The sequence below is a fragment of the Arabidopsis thaliana genome, chromosome 5 (genome assembly GCF_000001735.4).
Source record: "Arabidopsis thaliana chromosome 5, partial sequence".
NCBI lineage: Eukaryota > Viridiplantae > Streptophyta > Magnoliopsida > Brassicales > Brassicaceae > Arabidopsis > Arabidopsis thaliana.
Genome location: NC_003076.8, coordinates 20773222 through 20788785, shown reverse-complemented (window position 1 = coordinate 20788785; position 15564 = coordinate 20773222). Strand labels below are relative to the sequence as shown.

General features: G+C 36.0%; 6 protein-coding genes across 16 annotated transcripts; 3 read left to right on the top strand and 3 right to left on the bottom strand.

The window, feature by feature from the left end:
* Positions 1-1942: 1942 nt before the first annotated feature.
* Positions 1943-4855, top strand: AT5G51140 (Pseudouridine synthase family protein). Of its 2 annotated transcripts, NM_001203584.1 has the most exons (13): positions 1970-2146; positions 2227-2270; positions 2349-2426; positions 2513-2613; positions 2717-2804; positions 3017-3095; positions 3191-3273; positions 3384-3449; positions 3673-3729; positions 3824-3952; positions 4116-4324; positions 4410-4480; positions 4610-4704. In NM_001203584.1, the coding sequence occupies exons 1-13, from the start codon at positions 1993-1995 to the stop codon at positions 4681-4683; spliced, it is 1233 nt and encodes a 410-aa protein (NP_001190513.1). In that variant the 5' UTR covers positions 1970-1992; the 3' UTR covers positions 4684-4704. The 2 variants fall into 2 exon arrangements, with proteins under 2 accessions (NP_199927.1, NP_001190513.1); NM_124493.4 differs by having other exon boundaries at positions 1943-2146; positions 4410-4855.
* On the bottom strand, positions 4715-7128 carry AT5G51130 (S-adenosyl-L-methionine-dependent methyltransferases superfamily protein; the record flags this gene model as incomplete). Of its 2 annotated transcripts, NM_124492.3 has the most annotated exons (8): positions 6669-7128; positions 6458-6572; positions 6209-6256; positions 5826-6084; positions 5467-5554; positions 5324-5389; positions 5168-5236; positions 4715-4974 (listed from the first exon to the last, which is right to left on the bottom strand). In NM_124492.3, exons 1-8 carry the CDS (start codon positions 6888-6890, stop codon positions 4885-4887), a joined length of 957 nt encoding a protein of 318 aa, NP_568752.1. In that variant the 5' UTR covers positions 6891-7128. The 2 variants fall into 2 exon arrangements, with proteins under 2 accessions (NP_568752.1, NP_001330358.1); NM_001344922.1 differs by lacking the exons at positions 4715-4974; positions 5168-5236 and having other exon boundaries at positions 5294-5389.
* A 100-nt stretch (positions 7129-7228) lies between these two features.
* On the bottom strand, positions 7229-9459 carry PABN1 (polyadenylate-binding protein 1). Of its 3 annotated transcripts, NM_001203582.1 has the most exons (7): positions 8871-9125; positions 8669-8771; positions 8467-8589; positions 8332-8390; positions 7896-8087; positions 7693-7811; positions 7229-7590 (listed from the first exon to the last, which is right to left on the bottom strand). In NM_001203582.1, the coding sequence occupies exons 1-7, from the start codon at positions 9024-9026 to the stop codon at positions 7545-7547; spliced, it is 798 nt and encodes a 265-aa protein (NP_001190511.1). In that variant the 5' UTR covers positions 9027-9125; the 3' UTR covers positions 7229-7544. The 3 variants fall into 3 exon arrangements, with proteins under 3 accessions (NP_001190511.1, NP_568751.1, NP_001190512.1); NM_124491.3 differs by lacking the exon at positions 8467-8589 and having other exon boundaries at positions 7256-7590; positions 8332-8399; positions 8871-9244; NM_001203583.1 differs by lacking the exons at positions 8467-8589; positions 8669-8771; positions 8871-9125 and adding an exon at positions 9428-9459 and having other exon boundaries at positions 7256-7590.
* Positions 9298-11285, top strand: AT5G51110 (Transcriptional coactivator/pterin dehydratase). 2 transcript variants are annotated; one of them, NM_001203581.1, is made up of 4 exons: positions 9322-9489; positions 9571-9780; positions 10105-10300; positions 10379-10654. In NM_001203581.1, the coding sequence occupies exons 1-4, from the start codon at positions 9406-9408 to the stop codon at positions 10468-10470; spliced, it is 582 nt and encodes a 193-aa protein (NP_001190510.1). In that variant the 5' UTR covers positions 9322-9405; the 3' UTR covers positions 10471-10654. The 2 variants fall into 2 exon arrangements, with proteins under 2 accessions (NP_199924.1, NP_001190510.1); NM_124490.5 differs by having other exon boundaries at positions 9298-9780; positions 10379-11285.
* AT5G51105 (ECA1 gametogenesis family protein (DUF1278)) lies at positions 10668-11212 on the bottom strand. The gene has a single exon (NM_148116.4). The coding sequence runs from the start codon at positions 11152-11154 to the stop codon at positions 10783-10785; it is 372 nt and encodes a 123-aa protein (NP_680421.1). The 5' UTR covers positions 11155-11212; the 3' UTR covers positions 10668-10782.
* Positions 11286-13046: 1761 nt separating the features above from the next.
* On the top strand, positions 13047-15551 carry FSD2 (Fe superoxide dismutase 2). Of its 6 annotated transcripts, NM_124489.3 has the most exons (9): positions 13047-13220; positions 13302-13339; positions 13542-13619; positions 13962-14150; positions 14537-14708; positions 14794-14912; positions 15008-15034; positions 15138-15161; positions 15229-15541. In NM_124489.3, exons 1-9 carry the CDS (start codon positions 13151-13153, stop codon positions 15427-15429), a joined length of 918 nt encoding a protein of 305 aa, NP_199923.1. In that variant the 5' UTR covers positions 13047-13150; the 3' UTR covers positions 15430-15541. The 6 variants fall into 6 exon arrangements, with proteins under 6 accessions (NP_199923.1, NP_001330686.1, NP_001330687.1 ...); NM_001344920.1 differs by lacking the exon at positions 15008-15034 and having other exon boundaries at positions 13079-13220; positions 15229-15497; NM_001344919.1 differs by having other exon boundaries at positions 13085-13220; positions 14794-15034; positions 15229-15551.
* Positions 15552-15564: the final 13 nt, after the last annotated feature.

Below are 15564 nucleotides of genomic sequence, written 5' to 3'. Positions count from 1 at the left end.
CGGAAACAGGCGGTTGCGGTTTCAAGCGTTATCAAGCGTTTTGAACGACTGGTTGAGCGTTTGATAATAGGTGCGTTTACGGGAGTTTTATGACTGGTAAACCAGCGGGTGCGATAGTAATTAAATAAAAAATAACCAAAATAAATATAATATATTAATTTTAAAAGAAAAAAAATACAATATATTATTATGATAAATTGATAATATTAGAAAATTAAACATGCTTAATAATTAAAACCATAAACAAAACATTAAATTCAAAAATAAATAAATTTTGTAAGAAAAAGCTTAGTACTTTATGCATTTGGTACATCACCAAAAATTGCATCAAGTAGTGTAATAAACTGTAAATAATGTTGAACTCGTGGGTTTTCCGGATTGCCTCTATACATATGATAAAGTTTTAACAAGAAACGGGTCATCTCGTCTGACCAAATAATTTTCTAATCGAGAAAACAAATCAAAACATGTATTCAATAAAAAAACTCAAAAAAATATAAAATAAAAAAAATGACGATGCCATGAAATACTCTGAGAATTACACTAGCTAATGAATGGATGAAAGGATAGATCATACTTACGTTTGATTCTTGATTTTGATTTTGATTTTCGTTAGTTTGGGTAGATGCCATAATTGAGAAAATAGGGTTTCAATATATTGATTAGGGTTTTCTGATAAGAATAAGATATATACGGTTTGGGTGGAAGACATAATTATTTTAATTAATTAAAAAAAAAAATTAACCTAACTGCTACCGCCCGCAACCGCAAACGCTTGCGGGAAGGAGCTTTTGAAATCTGGCGATTTCAAGCGGTATCTAGCGGTTTCTATGATTGGTGTCAAACGCTAACAACCGCTACCATCCGCAAACGCAGCGTTTGCGGGTGGCAGAGGGAGAACCAATCAAAACAAAATGCGACTGGTTTCGTCGAAACCCAAATTGTTGGCTATGTGTGAAATTCTGGGACGCACATTTGTGATATTGTTGTGGCTTGTGATAGTAGCTAATCGGATACGTAGATAACATTTGGTCAGGGCATTTGGTACTAGTCGTTCGAAACGATAACATACTTGGTATGCACTATTTGGCTTTCAAGGATCCAACGCAAAAATGGTTGACATGAAGTCGACCCATGCATTTGTAAAAAGAAGCATCGAGCACGTTTGCTTCAACAAATTTGATGTTCTGACTCAGTTGTCATATTTTAAAAGCTATATAGTTGCGACAAGCCGACAAGGTACCTCGCATCACAGTTCACAACCAATGTAAACACACACTATACAAAACTCGGTTTCGTGTCTTCGTGACCTAGGAGATGGAGTTGTGTATACGGTTTCAACCAGGTATAAATTTATATAAGTACATTTTCACTCCTTCAATATCTAGTAAATGGAGATGGTTATACGGTTTCACCGTTTCAAAAACAATTTTGGTGAAGAAAATGTAATCTTCTACGGATATTTAAATGTTGATAAATTACTTATGCAAATTGTAACTAGTGTATGTTATGCAAATTATACACACATCTCCTTTTTTTTCGTTCTTCGTCCGTTAGAATCTAGTTTGCTCAACCGCATTGTCAGACTCTTGCCAGTCACAATTATCTCATTTTGATTAAAGCATCAGAAAGTTGTCATGAGAACAATCAAAATTACTGAAATTAATTGAACAAACTGAAAAAAAAAAAACCGAGATTATTCAAAAACCAAACTTACCAAAATCCTAAAATCCAAAACCCAAACCAAACCAAACTGTCTACTACCCAAATCGAATTGAACCAAATGTATTTCGTTTTAAATTCTATAACATTTCCTCGTGTAATCAATAAACCAAATACCAAATCAACCGATCAAAACCAAACCGGATTACCAAACGTATTACATTAATTTTCCGGTTTGGTGTAGCTTAAAACATGGTTAAACCCAAACCAATACGAATTTGTTTGAAGTTTAGATTGACAGCGACCACCGGCTAAGATTAATCTAAAAACATGAAACGAAAGCAGCAAGAAGACGACAACGACGACGGCGTAGAGAAAGCCGTCTCTCCCGTCCTCGCCACTACCTCAAACACCATGAGTACTGATCTACTTTTACAGTCATCTTCTAAACTATCACAGAAACAGGACTACATCTTCCATGGAGGTAAAAACGAATCCTCCAATCTCCACACTCTCTTCATTCAACTAATTGCTCTGGTTTAATCGCTTGATTTGTTTGTGCAGGAAGACGCCATGTGAGACCTTACTACTTCGAGTTCATTTCTCATGTAAGTATCTTCCATCTTTCTTCATTATCCCTTGTTTTTGCTCATACTAGAGTCACATGGAGATTGAAATTGATGTAGGTGAACAAACGATGGACTGGGAAAACAATTGTGGATTTGTTTGCTGATGAATTTAAAGGACGGCCTCGTGATTATTATGTACTGCTCTTCCTCTAATCTCAAGGAATTATTAGTTTGATGATAAATCTGTGTTTTTGGGATTTTGATATGTTTGAACATTGTAGGTTGGTGCAGTCAAATCTGGAAGAATCAAAGTTGATGGAGAAATTGTACCGGTTTCATACATTGTGAAATCATCCCAAAAGATTACTCACTTCCTCCACAGGTTGTTCTTAAGCTGAACTTTATTCAGATGGTTGCATTTGCTATTTGAAATCAGTTTTGCATTCAATGTCTATCCAAATTCTAAATGTGTGAGAAGGTTTCAGGCATGAACCACCGGTGATGATTGATGATGTTGTGATCCTTCATCAAGAACCTGACGTTGTTACTGTCTGCAAACCAGCTTCTGTTCCTGTGAGTATTCTTTCTGTTGGATTGTTTTCACTCTATTTGGTCTCTGGAGAATGTGAAACACTTTTTGTTCAGAGCATAAACCAAATAATCTGATTCTCTTTCTGTTAGTACTATTCGAAGCATTGTGAAACAATTCCCATTATATGTTTAATGCCTTTGTGGTGTATGATTGATACTTTGGTAATAATGTCGGGCGTTTTCGTATTGTATAGGTGCATCCATGTGGTCAATACCGTAAGAACACGATTGTTGGCATCCTTGATGCTGAGCATGACCTAGGAACTCTATTTCGTATCCAGCTAATAGTATTAGACAAGGATAAATTGTCAAAATGTTCCTTGTTTAAAAAATAATACAATACGAGTTATCCTTGCATCATTTCACAGCTATTCACAGATTAGACCGTTTGGTTTCTGGATTGCTTATCATAGCAAGAACTGCGGCAAAAGCTGATTTTTTCAGGCAACAGGTACTCGAACAAGTTGGTCTCATTTTGCTTGGCCATACCATTATTCCTAAGATGCTATTTGCTCTGGTAAATCAAAATTTCATACTTACTACTTATCTTGATTGTTTCAGATTGAGGGTGGAATGGTGAAGAAACGTTATATTGCAAAGGTTATTGGCGTGTTCCCAGAAGATGAGGTTTGAAGTCCTTTTGATGTTACTAGATGATTTTTGTAACTGTCTCTAATTTCCAACTTCATACAGTAGCACGAGTGATATAAGTCCACATTAGAAAACTAATTTGAGTCCAGTCATAATATCTGAACCTCAAAATCTACCAGTTATCTTGAGGGCGTTATAATATGGAGAACACTTTTGTTTGGAGTTCACTTGATGTAGCTGCATGACTTTGATGTGTCAGATGATAGTCGACGCCAACATAAATTATAATGGCAGCGAAGGAAGAAGTACAGCAGAGGTAAAGCCACATTTTGCCTCTAGTTATACAGCATAAAATCTTCCATTAGACACTTATAAGTAAAAATATTGGAATGTGTGTATGGTTTATGCAGGACGCCAATTCAAGTGGTGACGATAAGAAGGTGAAGGGGAAGCCTGCATGCACGAAGTTCACTAGAATCGATACAAATGGGACTCATAGCCTCGTCTCATGTGAACCAGTGACAGGGCGAACCCATCAAGTAAGCAATTGATTATACATAATACGGATTTTAGCAGCTGTTATACATATATAGTGGTAAAAACTCACAAAGCAACGATCTTTAGATCTTATTAGCCATGAGGATAGTGGATAGAGAGAGTTTGGCCTTTTGGGGTTTCTCATTTTGGTTTTGACGTTTGTAGATACGAGTGCATCTACAATATACAGGGCATCCCATAGCGAATGACCCTCTTTATCTCAATCAACACATAGATAATCTTGAGACCTACATTGCAAAAAGAATCGATGCGGGTGAGAGAAAGATTGTCTCCCCAGATGACTACGTGTATTCAAGCGAAGATTTCAGCATCGATCCAATGTGTACGAACTGCCCAAAGTTGATCCCACAAGGGTAAAAAAAAAAATGCTAAAACCACAACCGTGTTATTGTTTTCATCCAAATGGTGTCTCATGTTTCTAAGTTCTAACTTATGCAGATATGAGGAGCATGACGAGGCTCTCTGGTTACATTGCGTTCAATACTGTGGAACTGGATGGGAATACGAATGTCCTTATCCATCTTGGGCATCCCTTTAGCTTACAATTATTTGACACTGTAATTCTTGTTACCAACACTTGTGGCAACTGTATTGTATACATTGTTCTACAACTATGCTGATTAGTGCTTACATGGAAGGGTATCAAGTTGATTCATTGTATTCAAAGATTCTTTCATTTATCGATTCAAAGTTTTATGTCATTATCATATAAAACCGCGTACAAAAAGAGGACCAATGGAATTAGATTAGTGAGCCTAAGCTGTAGCAAAAAGATTACATATTAGATATGAAGCGACTTTTAGTTGCCTTTTATATCTTGTGTTCAACCATGTCATAATTTGATTTTCACAAGGCTATTCAAAAACTCAACAACTTGTCCTTCTTCTTCAATGAGGCATCTGGTTTGTTATGTTCATTTCTGGAACGCAAGAATCTGTCTATCAAACCCTTTGCTTGCACCGGACAAGCTTGATGTAAGATCTTCCACTGTTCTAAACCCAATCTGTGCCAAAACCAAAACACAAGTAACGGAACATGAGGATCCGATCACAGACAGGATCAAATGACAACAAAATAAGCCAAGACTAAACTCATTACACAAATAAGTTTTGAGCTAGATTTAATCTGACTCTTAATCCAACTTTGAACAACACTTAGACTATTGCATGGCAGTATAACAGAGAAGTAGAGAGTACCTTATCAAGAAGAATTTCTTGGAAACGGTCTGGTCGTAAAACAATCGTTCGGTAATTCATTGCAGTTGTCTGCATACACACAAGGCAAACAAATACTAAAACTATATATCTAGCTAACTTGCGCAATTAGAAATAAACTTGTGTATATATACACACCTCTGAGACACGACGATTGTTTTCATAAGATTTCCAAGGCTGAGGTTCCATTACAAAGATACCACCCTGAAAAGCAAAGCCAACCGTCAGTTGCGCATATGAAAAGCAAATAATGGGCACATGATTAGATATAATATAGTTACCGGTTGAAGAAGACGCCAAATCTTTGAAAATAAGGTGATTAAACCATCATCACCCCAGTTCAAATGAACCCATTTTGTCACACTCAAACTGCATCGAAAAGAACATGTCAGCATAAGAAATCCAAGACAGAGGAAGTTTTGATTGGAACTAAAAATGTGGCCCTCCTTCTAGAAAGGCTTAGTTACATAAGCTAACATAACTAGAAACCTCCTGTAAGGCTTTTCTCAACTACAGATAAAATTTCATATGCACTTTTAGGTATGAGCATTACCAAAAGAAATGGTGACTGTTCATTTGTTTTTATTCCTCCCAAATGGCAGAAACCAAAAGTACAAGTGACAAAAGGAAAGGGGTTTACCATAGAATTGTATCATAACGATTGTCGTCAAGATTTCGGGTTTGAACAAAATTCTCTTTCTGAAACGACACAATCTGAGACAAGTCTTTAGTTTCTGCACTATCTGCCTTTGCCTCGCCATTGGAGAGAGAAACAGATGGCTCCTTCGATCCATGTACTCCATCGGCACCCTCAGAACTAGATTTCTTTTCACTAGGCTTAGTAGAATTCTGCATTCTGACAAACTTCCTAAGATGCCAGTGAGCATCCTCAATGCGACCTTCAATCAAAGAAAACATAGTTCATTTAGTGCAGACTTGAATGATAATGTAGTTAAGAGTATAATTCAGTTCCTACACAAAGCAAAACTTGGAAGATATTATGACAACCAATTATAGTCTTACTTGTATCAATGTCAACTCCAAGAATGCTCCGGCAACCGAACTTTTTTGCTGAAGAAGAGCAAAACAATATCAGCTAACGACTATATAAAATTATGGATGCTGCCAGAGAGATTTCAGACACAATGGAAGTTCAATCACACTTTACTATAGCATTCTCATAAGGACAGGTATAGCTACAACAACATATCTATTACTATAATGGATGGACATAGATAGGAACAAATTATGATATTGATAAGAAGAAGATACCAATATGAATAGTCATGATGCCGCTGTTGCAGCCAATGTCAAGACAGTCTTTGCCTTCAAACCATTCCTTCTTCAACACTTTAAGCCGAGGATCCTCATCCGTGTCATTGCTTATCTAACACATTATGTTGCCAAACGAATCCAAAATCAGATACTAAACCAAAAGATGAGCAGACTATGAAGGAATTTGAAAATATACTACGAAACTCACTCGGTAGCCATAGTAGTTTCTGTAATTTCCGAAGGGATAAACTTCTTGATTCTTCTTCTTCTTGCTTTGATTACAATTTCCTTGTTGTCCTTGTTGTTGCTTCTGCTTCTGCTGTGTTGGGACTTTCTCTTCATTAGCAACTACTTTCTCAACACTCTTCTCATTCTCATTACTTCTGTTTCTCTTCTTCTTATTCTTCTTCTGATCGTTGTCCCGACCCATTTTTTTCTCACACGCGTTGATGAACAAAGCTCGCGAAGTTAGGGTTTCTTCTATGTTATCGCTATCAGCTAGATTCTTAGAATCGAAACAAAACGATTAAGTCTAAACAGAGAGATTCGACGAAGCTAGCTCCTAGAGAGGTTTTTCTTCGAGGTTAAGCGGCGCAGAGCGAGGAGGAAGAAGAAGAAGAAGAACCGAACCGCCTTTGAAAGTCCAAAAGGGTTTAACGAGTCTCATATTTAAGTAATCCTCTCTTTTTTAGTTAATACATTCTTTAAACCTATTTATGTAAATATACGAAAGTTTCCTTTTCTTTCACCGACGTGGCCAAATTAATCTTAGAGAATTAACTTTTGTTTTTTTTTGGTCAATATGCATCAAATCTAGAACAATGGAAGCTTGCGAGTTATTGTGAAATCGTGACTCGTGTTTGAAGATAATAAAAACAAAGGAACTCATCAAAATGTTGCACTTGTCATCAAATATTGTACAGAAAATCTAGAATATAATTCCCCTCTCTCTTCTGCCATACAATTCTTCAACTCATCTCTGTTAATCGAAACAACTGCAGCGTCCGATGAACCGTGTTGATGATGATAAGCTTTCCCGAAAACGGAGAAGCAGCTGCTACTTTTTTAACACCAATTTGCCTAATCAGTACGGTCTGTAGCGCATAGGCCGTCTGAACCTGGGAACTCTCCTGCACAAACCATCAACCATTGTCAATTTTATGAACAACCATGATGAATCAAACAAATGGACTTTAAAAGAGAGGATAGGCAGGTAAGGTTCTAGAACACACCCATAAGCATATGGAGGATAAAATGGAACTCCTGGCATGAATCCCCTCATCGGTCTAAAGGGACGCCCTCTTCCTCGAAATTGCCTCATTCCAGGTACATTAGTCCTCTTTGCAGATACCTGAAAATAGATTAAACAAAGTTTAGTAATGACAAATCGTAATATGGAAAATAATTAACTACATCGTATTGAACGAGTTTGCACCTTTATCTGACGACCATGTAGTTCTGACTCGTTCAAAATAAGCGAATTCTGAACAGCTTCTACTTCCACAAATTCGACATACGCAAAACCTTTAGGTTGACCAAACTTATCTGTCAGAATTGTAACCCTATTCACTGTCCCACATGATTGAAAATGCTGCTGGACTTCCTCTGGAGTACATGCATAGTCCACCTAATATACACAAAAAAACAAAGACACAGGATATCTAAAGAATCAGCTTCACAGATGGGAGATATGAAGGCTTTCTGAAATATGAAGGAAAGTTAGTTTAGCAATTACTAGAGATAAAGAAATAAACAACAAGCAGCCTCCAAATTTCATTGATACCAAAGCAATAAAACACACAAACTTTCTTTAAAAAAGATACAAACATATATGAGAAACATGTGAAAATTAATGGTGGAACAAGCCTCACATTGCCAACATATATTGAACGCGAATCCACTTCTTCCTTCTCAGCCGCACTAACACCACCTGAAGGGTCTTCATTGATATGCAACAACATAAAAGGTATTGACCCAATTAGCTAACTGACAAGACTCCACAATACTATTAATGATTTCCTTCTCATACTCAAACTCCAGTAAATTTCTAGACAGATTCATTGATTCACTAAAAGATTCCAATATGTAAACCCAAAGCAATATCATAATCAACAAGACAAGCTTTAAACCTAATCTATCAATTTAAAGGTTAATGTGAAGCTGCGCACAAAGATTCAAGATTTTACGTATCAGTTAATAAGTACAAACCTTGACTAGCACCCATATCTTTCTCAGCCTTGGCTTGCATTTCACGCAAAGCTCCAGCTTCTTCCTCAATCTCCTTAATTCGTTTCTTCATATCCTCCAAGTCCTATCAAACAATCAAAGCAAATAACAGACTAAATACAGTAAAAAATAAGAAGAGTCTCAATTGGATAAAAGTAAATTATAGATCGAAGAATCACAATACCCTAGAGCTAGAGCCAGGTTCAAGCTCCTCATCTCCGGCGGCGGCACCTTCTTCTCCGCCGTGTTCTTCGTACTCTTCCGTATCCATCTCACCTTCTTCCTCTTCTGGGATCTCTCCACCGTACACCTCATGCTCTTGCTCATCGTGCACCGGCATCTTTCTCTCTCTATATCTCTCACTCGGCGACTGTCGTTAAAGCGAGAAACAGAAGTCTCGGAATTTTAGGGCTTGAAATCGGGAAAGAAGGGAAGGTTTGTTTGTAATTAAAGATACCCAAAAAGGATACTTTCGGAATTATGAAATCTTAAGTAGATTCACCAAAAGTGGACACAAAAGTACAATCAAACCCAATGGGCTTCTCAGATTAAAACGTGACGTGTAAAGTCGGTCCCACGAAAGTTTATTGTGGTTCCCATTAGTCATTAGTGATTACGTGGCACCTCACCCATTTAACTCAGTCCAGTGGTCTGAAAATCGTTTCGCTCTCTAAAAACCAAAACTCTTATCTTCGGTACAGAGCAAATCACAGCTCCCGATGGCCGCCACGTCATCATCACCGCCGTGTAACATCTCCGCGTCCTCCCTCCTCCTCCGTCAACCTTCTCGCTCAATCCTTAAAGTGTTCGGTTTATTACCACCTGTAAGTAGGAATAACCGTAAACTCGGCCGGTTAACGGTGACCCGGTCTAATCTGGCGCAGGATTTTCTTGGTGACTTCGGAGCTCGTGACCCTTACCCGGAGGAGATAGCGAGTCAATTCGGAGATAAAGTGTTGGGATGCCAAAGCACTGAGCACAAGATTTTGATACCAAACGCATCTGTTTTGTCTCTCTCCCAGCTTCAGTGTTCCCCTGTTTCGTCTTCACAGCCTCCTTTGTCCGGCGATGATGCCAGAACTCTCCTCCACAAGGTACTTATACTATTTCTCTCTTAGTATAAAAATGTTCGAGTTTTGATTTTACAAGTTTGTTGGTTGATCAAAATATTGTGAAAATGTTATTGATTCTGCGTTTAACAGATTTCTAATCTATAAAGATAGAATTGTGACCCAAAAATATAGAAAAGCCAATGAAAATTTTAGTATCATGAGGGACATATTAGGAACAATGGTTACGAGATTAAAAAAAAATGAAATGATTAGTGTTGATAAGGCTCATGTTGGTGTTTTGGTTCACGGTTACCACTCTAATGATGTGGTACATCAATCTCAATGATTATTATGTAAACGTTTTAGGTTTTGGGATGGAGTATAGTGGATAATGAAGCGGGTGGTCTGAAAATAAGGTGTATGTGGAAAGTGAGGGATTTTGGGTGCGGTGTTGAACTCATAAACAGGATCCATAAGGTTGCTGAAGCTTCTGGTCATTACCCTTCTCTTCACTTGGAAAGTCCTACCCAAGTTCGAGCTGAACTATTTACCTCTTCTATCGGTATGTCAAATATTTGATGTTCGAGTTTGAGTTTTAATATATGGTTTCTTAAGACGGTTTGTTGGATGAATAATGCAGGAGGGTTGAGCATGAATGATTTCATAATGGCGGCTAAAATAGATGATATCAAGACTTCTGATCTTTCCCCTAGGAAAAGAGCTTGGGCGTGATCTTCTTTTCATTATTTTGGAACATTTTTGTTTGATAGTATGTAATGTATGTGATGTATTCTAAATTGTGTGTGATCGGTCTACATGTCGAGTTATATAGAAAGCATTGTCATAACCGCATAAGAGATATCACGCAACATGTCTTTGAGATTCATTCATCAATCAAAAGAAGAAAGAACATCAATCATATGGAGCACAATATAAGAAATGAGACATTATTATTAGATTAAGACATTATTATTATCATTTCTTCTTCTAGAACATTCTGGGACTAACAAAAAATTCGAAAAAACACAACTACATTTTTGCATTCTAATAGGCGGTGGTGGTTGGAGGACTAGCCATTTTGGAGCATTGGTGTTTCATCATAGGAGGGAAAAACGGGTTGGATGGAAGATTTGGTAAGCAGTTAGCTTCAGCGTCAAGGAAAGCTTTACAACAAGCAGGACCAACGCCTTCAAATTTGCCGGACATTACGGCTTGTTGAATCTCTTCAAAGCATCCCGGCAAATCCATCACTGTTGACCAACATTTGCTCAAGTCGGGACTTCCTGCCATACCGGGACTTGGTTTGAACGGATTTGGAAACGGGAACATGATTGGGGGAAACTGCGGTAGCTGAGCATTAACGGAGGCTGCGATGCATACAACTACTAGGAGAGAAACAACACTCTTGATCGACATGATGAATATTTGGGGGACTATGCAACAAGAGAAATAGATGACTTGAGTTTTGTTTGATGAGATAAAGTTATTGGCTATGAGATCCAATTTATACTGTAATTAGTTTGGCGAAACGTATTTTTAAAAGTTGCTTTCAAAATCAAATTTGTCGTTTTAATTTTGGAAGAAAATCAAAAATAGTCAAAACGTTTGATGCACATTGAATTTGATGCTGTCATATTTCTCATATGTAAAGAAATAAATCTTTCCTAACAATATGATAGGAAATAATACAAAGATGACAGAAGGGAAGCAGTAACAAATTTTAAGTCTCTTTCGTCTTTATTCATCTTGATATATATCATCTCCTAATTTTTTTTTTGAGATTTTATTTACATTCATAGCAAGAAAAAGAAAAAAATCTTTTCAATTTAGGAATTGTTTTTCTTCCAACTTTTTGGAATCCTCTATATAGTAAAAGATGTGGCAAGCCCATAATTGTTCTCATCATTTTTATTTTTCATTTATTGAATATAATATACTCATTGTCAAACACTATTAATTCCACTATCCTTATCCTTATCCTTATTATTTTTTAAACCAAACATATTTTAATATTAAATACACCATCCAAAAATAATATTTTCGGATTTCTAAATATTTAGCTTATAGAAAGATTTCTTATTTATCAAATAAATTAATTTAATCAAATTTAAATTTACTATTTCCCAAATTACTAAAAACTTAACTTTTAAAATTAAAACATTAAATTATATAGCCCATATTTTTATCCTATAAATTTCATGCAGTATACTATATAGTGTCTATCTATTCAACACAATCATAGTTTTTTCCTATAATTTGATTTAAAAAAAATCATTCTCCTCTATACATAAGAGAGTCTTTAGTGTTTAGGATATAATCCCACAATTTTTCTCAAGTATTTTTTTCTTTAATTCTACTATATATCATTATTACCAAACATTTTTAATTGCAAATACTATTTATCTTATTTTCTTAAAACTAATTTTTAAACACTCATAAAAGATTTTTAATATATAAATTTACCATTTTAATAAAAGTAAATAGTATAAAATTTACGGCAATAATTAGATAAAATTTGTTACCATTTAAATTTGAAGATATGTTTGACCCTATATGAATCTCACATATGTTCTCAAACATTTGGATTTTAGAATAAACTAGAAATGGTTTCATACGTTAAACAACTTTGTATTGGTTCTAGTTTCACTTATTTCCGTTGTCTCATCATATGCAATTGCAAGATTCAATACAAAGGTTACAGAAAGTGAAATCAACGTCATATGAACAAACAAAGATGTCAATGCATCATTTTGCTTTGAGTTCTTGAAATCATCCTCTCAAATTGCAACACTAGATGTCTGGTCTAGCCAAATTGAAATCATCATTTTGTTTTATATGGATTTTTGTTTAAAAACGAAATTAAAAATCGTAAAATTAAACCAAATAATTTATATTTTGCTTTCGATTTATGAATGAAATCAAACAACAGAAAATAGCAAGAAACAATTTTTTATTTTGATTTTCGATTTGACAAAAATTAAAACAATAAAAACTGAAGTCGTGTAAGATCTGACTCCTCCACCAAGATCTGACTCTAAGCACATTGTTTAAAAGCATCAAACCATATAATTTGTATTTAAACCACATATACAACATAATTAATCATATATATAAATCCACACTTTAATACCAAATTATAACTGAAATCATAAATATCATGTATTAATTTTTTTCATTCACTCAATGTCATTTAAACACACAATTATTATAATTTTAATCTTTTATTTTTGAACTACACTTATTTTTACAGGAACAAAAACAAATATAATTCAATTGAAATTAGTATTTTAACACTAACCAAAAAGGAAATAAATTTGACTATGAGATAAGAAGGCGGGCTTAGTTATATAATAGCAAGAAAGAATCTGTATATTTGTTGAATCAAAAATAATCAGTAACGCTTTGAGTGAAGATGATGAATGTTGCAGTGACAGCCACTCCCTCGTCTCTCTTGTACTCTCCTCTGCTTCTTCCTTCTCAAGGTCTCTCCTTTTTCTATCTTACTCTCTCGCTTACTATGAACACTTGGGGGGTTTTAAATGGGTTTAGTTGGTGAATTACAGGGCCAAACCGGCGAATGCAATGGAAAAGAAACGGAAAGGTTTGTTTTTGAAACTTCTCTTTTATCTCCTCCAAGTTTGAATTAGCTGATGAATTCTACAAGGAACTCTTTTTTGGGTTGTAACATGAACAATGAACCATGTAGGGAAAGTGTTTGATGAAATGCTTCAATGAAACTCTTACTTGTTTTGTTTTGAACTTGAATTCAAAAACACACTCTTTGGTGTGTTTTCATTTTGCAGAGACGGTTAGGGACAAAGGTGGCTGTTTCCGGTGTTATCACAGCTGGATTTGAGCTGAAGCCACCTCCATATCCTCTTGTATGTTTTCGTGAACTCGTTATCAATAGAGTTGGAAACGAGTAGATTAAAAAGACCCAGCTTTTAGGTTGAATTTTGGTTGATATATAACCTTATCATTGGATCAGATTTTGTTTATTTGGTTCTAATAGTACGATAGTGATATATATAAGGCTGTGAAGGTTGATGGTTACTCTAATATTCAAGCTATCTGTTTAAAGATGAATGTAGTAATAACAAATAGGATATTTTGTGAATCGTAGTACTTAATAAATCAAAGATATATTGAGATTGCTGCTTTGGAACCATATGCGTGATGTTGCTTACTCTGTGTTGGTCGTTGGGTGTGTTGATATATGGTAGGATGCTCTGGAACCGCATATGAGCCGGGAAACCTTGGATTATCACTGGGGCAAACATCACAAAACTTATGTAGAGAACCTGAACAAGCAAATCTTAGGCACGGATCTAGATGCATTATCCTTGGAAGAAGTTGTGCTTCTTTCATACAACAAAGGCAATATGCTTCCTGCTTTCAACAACGCTGCACAGGTAAATGCCATATTGCTTTCCACCAGTTTTTCTTAAGAAAAATAAAGTTTTCATGTAAAAGGTAGACTGAAAACCCCATAAGTACACTGTATTCGTGTAAGTGGCAATGTCAGTGTTAAAGACCTTCAGGTTATGTAGAAATATTGCCATAGATAGGTAGAGACATTAAAACGTAACAAGAAATCACTTAGTTACTTGCATTGACATGATACATGTAGTTTCTTGTGAACTGTGGATTGGACAAGAAATAACATCCAGGGTAAGTGGGCAAACCACCTGACGATTCATATCTTTAATCAGATTAGGACCATGGTCATAGTGGCAAGTTTTCGTAATGTGAGATGGGTTGATTGAATGTAAATTAAAGATGTATGAGGGGCTTGCAGGCTTGGAACCACGAGTTCTTCTGGGAGTCTATCCAACCTGGAGGTGGAGGAAAGCCAACTGGAGAGCTCCTCAGATTAATAGAAAGAGATTTTGGGTCTTTCGAAGAGTTTTTGGAAAGGTTCAAGTCGGCTGCAGCTTCGAATTTTGGTTCGGGTTGGACATGGCTTGCATGTGAGTGTTTTTATCTTTGTTCCCTTTTCAAATATGCAAAACCCCAAATTACTTACATACTTAAGCTTCTGGATCATTGATGCAGATAAGGCGAATAGACTTGACGTTGCAAATGCCGTTAATCCTCTCCCAAAGGAGGAAGACAAGAAACTTGTTATAGTGAAGACGCCCAATGCAGTAAATCCGCTCGTATGGGATTATTCTGTAAGTGACTTAACTTTCAATATCTAGAAAATCTTTGTTGCTGGCTACTAAGGATATTTATTTCCTCACACATTTGGTCTGTCCTTTATATGAAGCCACTTCTCACCATTGATACCTGGGAGGTATAATATATGCTACTCATCTCTCTCTATCTGAATTTCACCTAAAGCGATTGGTTTCTTGATTGCTGATTTAGTTTTCTTTTTCCCTCTTTGTGCCACACAGCACGCTTACTATCTGGATTTTGAGGTAATGCCCGAATAAAGTTTCACGAAATTTGAAAGCAATGGTCTCATGCTTGTTGTGTTTTATGCAGAACCGAAGAGCTGAATACATAAATACATTCATGGAAAAGCTTGTGTCATGGGAAACTGTAAGCACAAGGTTGGAATCCGCAATTGCTCGAGCAGTGCAAAGAGAACAAGAAGGAACAGAGACAGAAGATGAAGAGAATCCAGATGATGAAGTACCAGAGGTCTATTTAGATAGTGACATCGATGTATCTGAGGTTGACTAAAACTTGTGAAGCAATAACATTAGCATCTTAAATGTTAATTACACAGAGCAAATTTTTTTGCATTCTTAAGCCCCAAAACATTAAAAAAATCACTAACTTAAACAAAAACAAAAAGCTTTGTTACAAATTTACAAA

Bases quoted from the DNA above. Each gene is read 5' to 3' on its own strand.
- AT5G51140 (NM_001203584.1), top strand. From the start codon at position 1,993: ATGAAACGAAAGCAGCAAGAAGACGACAACGACGACGGCGTAGAGAAA. The intron at 3,274-3,383 runs GTACTCGAACAA...TGATTGTTTCAG, and splicing joins CTGATTTTTTCAGGCAACAG to ATTGAGGGTGGAATGGTGAA. The intron at 3,730-3,823 runs GTAAAGCCACAT...TGGTTTATGCAG, and splicing joins AAGGAAGAAGTACAGCAGAG to GACGCCAATTCAAGTGGTGA.
- PABN1 (NM_001203582.1), bottom strand. From the start codon at position 9,026: ATGCCGGTGCACGATGAGCAAGAGCATGAGGTGTACGGTGGAGAGATC. The intron at 8,391-8,466 runs GTATTGTGGAGT...AAGACCCTTCAG, and splicing joins TGAGAAGGAAATCATTAATA to GTGGTGTTAGTGCGGCTGAG. The intron at 7,812-7,895 runs GTGCAAACTCGT...ATCTATTTTCAG, and splicing joins TACATGGTCGTCAGATAAAG to GTATCTGCAAAGAGGACTAA.
- AT5G51110 (NM_124490.5), top strand. From the start codon at position 9,406: ATGGCCGCCACGTCATCATCACCGCCGTGTAACATCTCCGCGTCCTCC. The intron at 9,781-10,104 runs GTACTTATACTA...TAAACGTTTTAG, and splicing joins CCAGAACTCTCCTCCACAAG to GTTTTGGGATGGAGTATAGT. The intron at 10,301-10,378 runs GTATGTCAAATA...TGAATAATGCAG, and splicing joins ACTATTTACCTCTTCTATCG to GAGGGTTGAGCATGAATGAT.
- AT5G51105 (NM_148116.4), bottom strand. From the start codon at position 11,154: ATGTCGATCAAGAGTGTTGTTTCTCTCCTAGTAGTTGTATGCATCGCA.
- FSD2 (NM_124489.3), top strand. From the start codon at position 13,151: ATGATGAATGTTGCAGTGACAGCCACTCCCTCGTCTCTCTTGTACTCT. The intron at 14,151-14,536 runs GTAAATGCCATA...AGGGGCTTGCAG, and splicing joins CTTTCAACAACGCTGCACAG to GCTTGGAACCACGAGTTCTT. The intron at 15,035-15,137 runs GTATAATATATG...TGTGCCACACAG, and splicing joins TCACCATTGATACCTGGGAG to CACGCTTACTATCTGGATTT.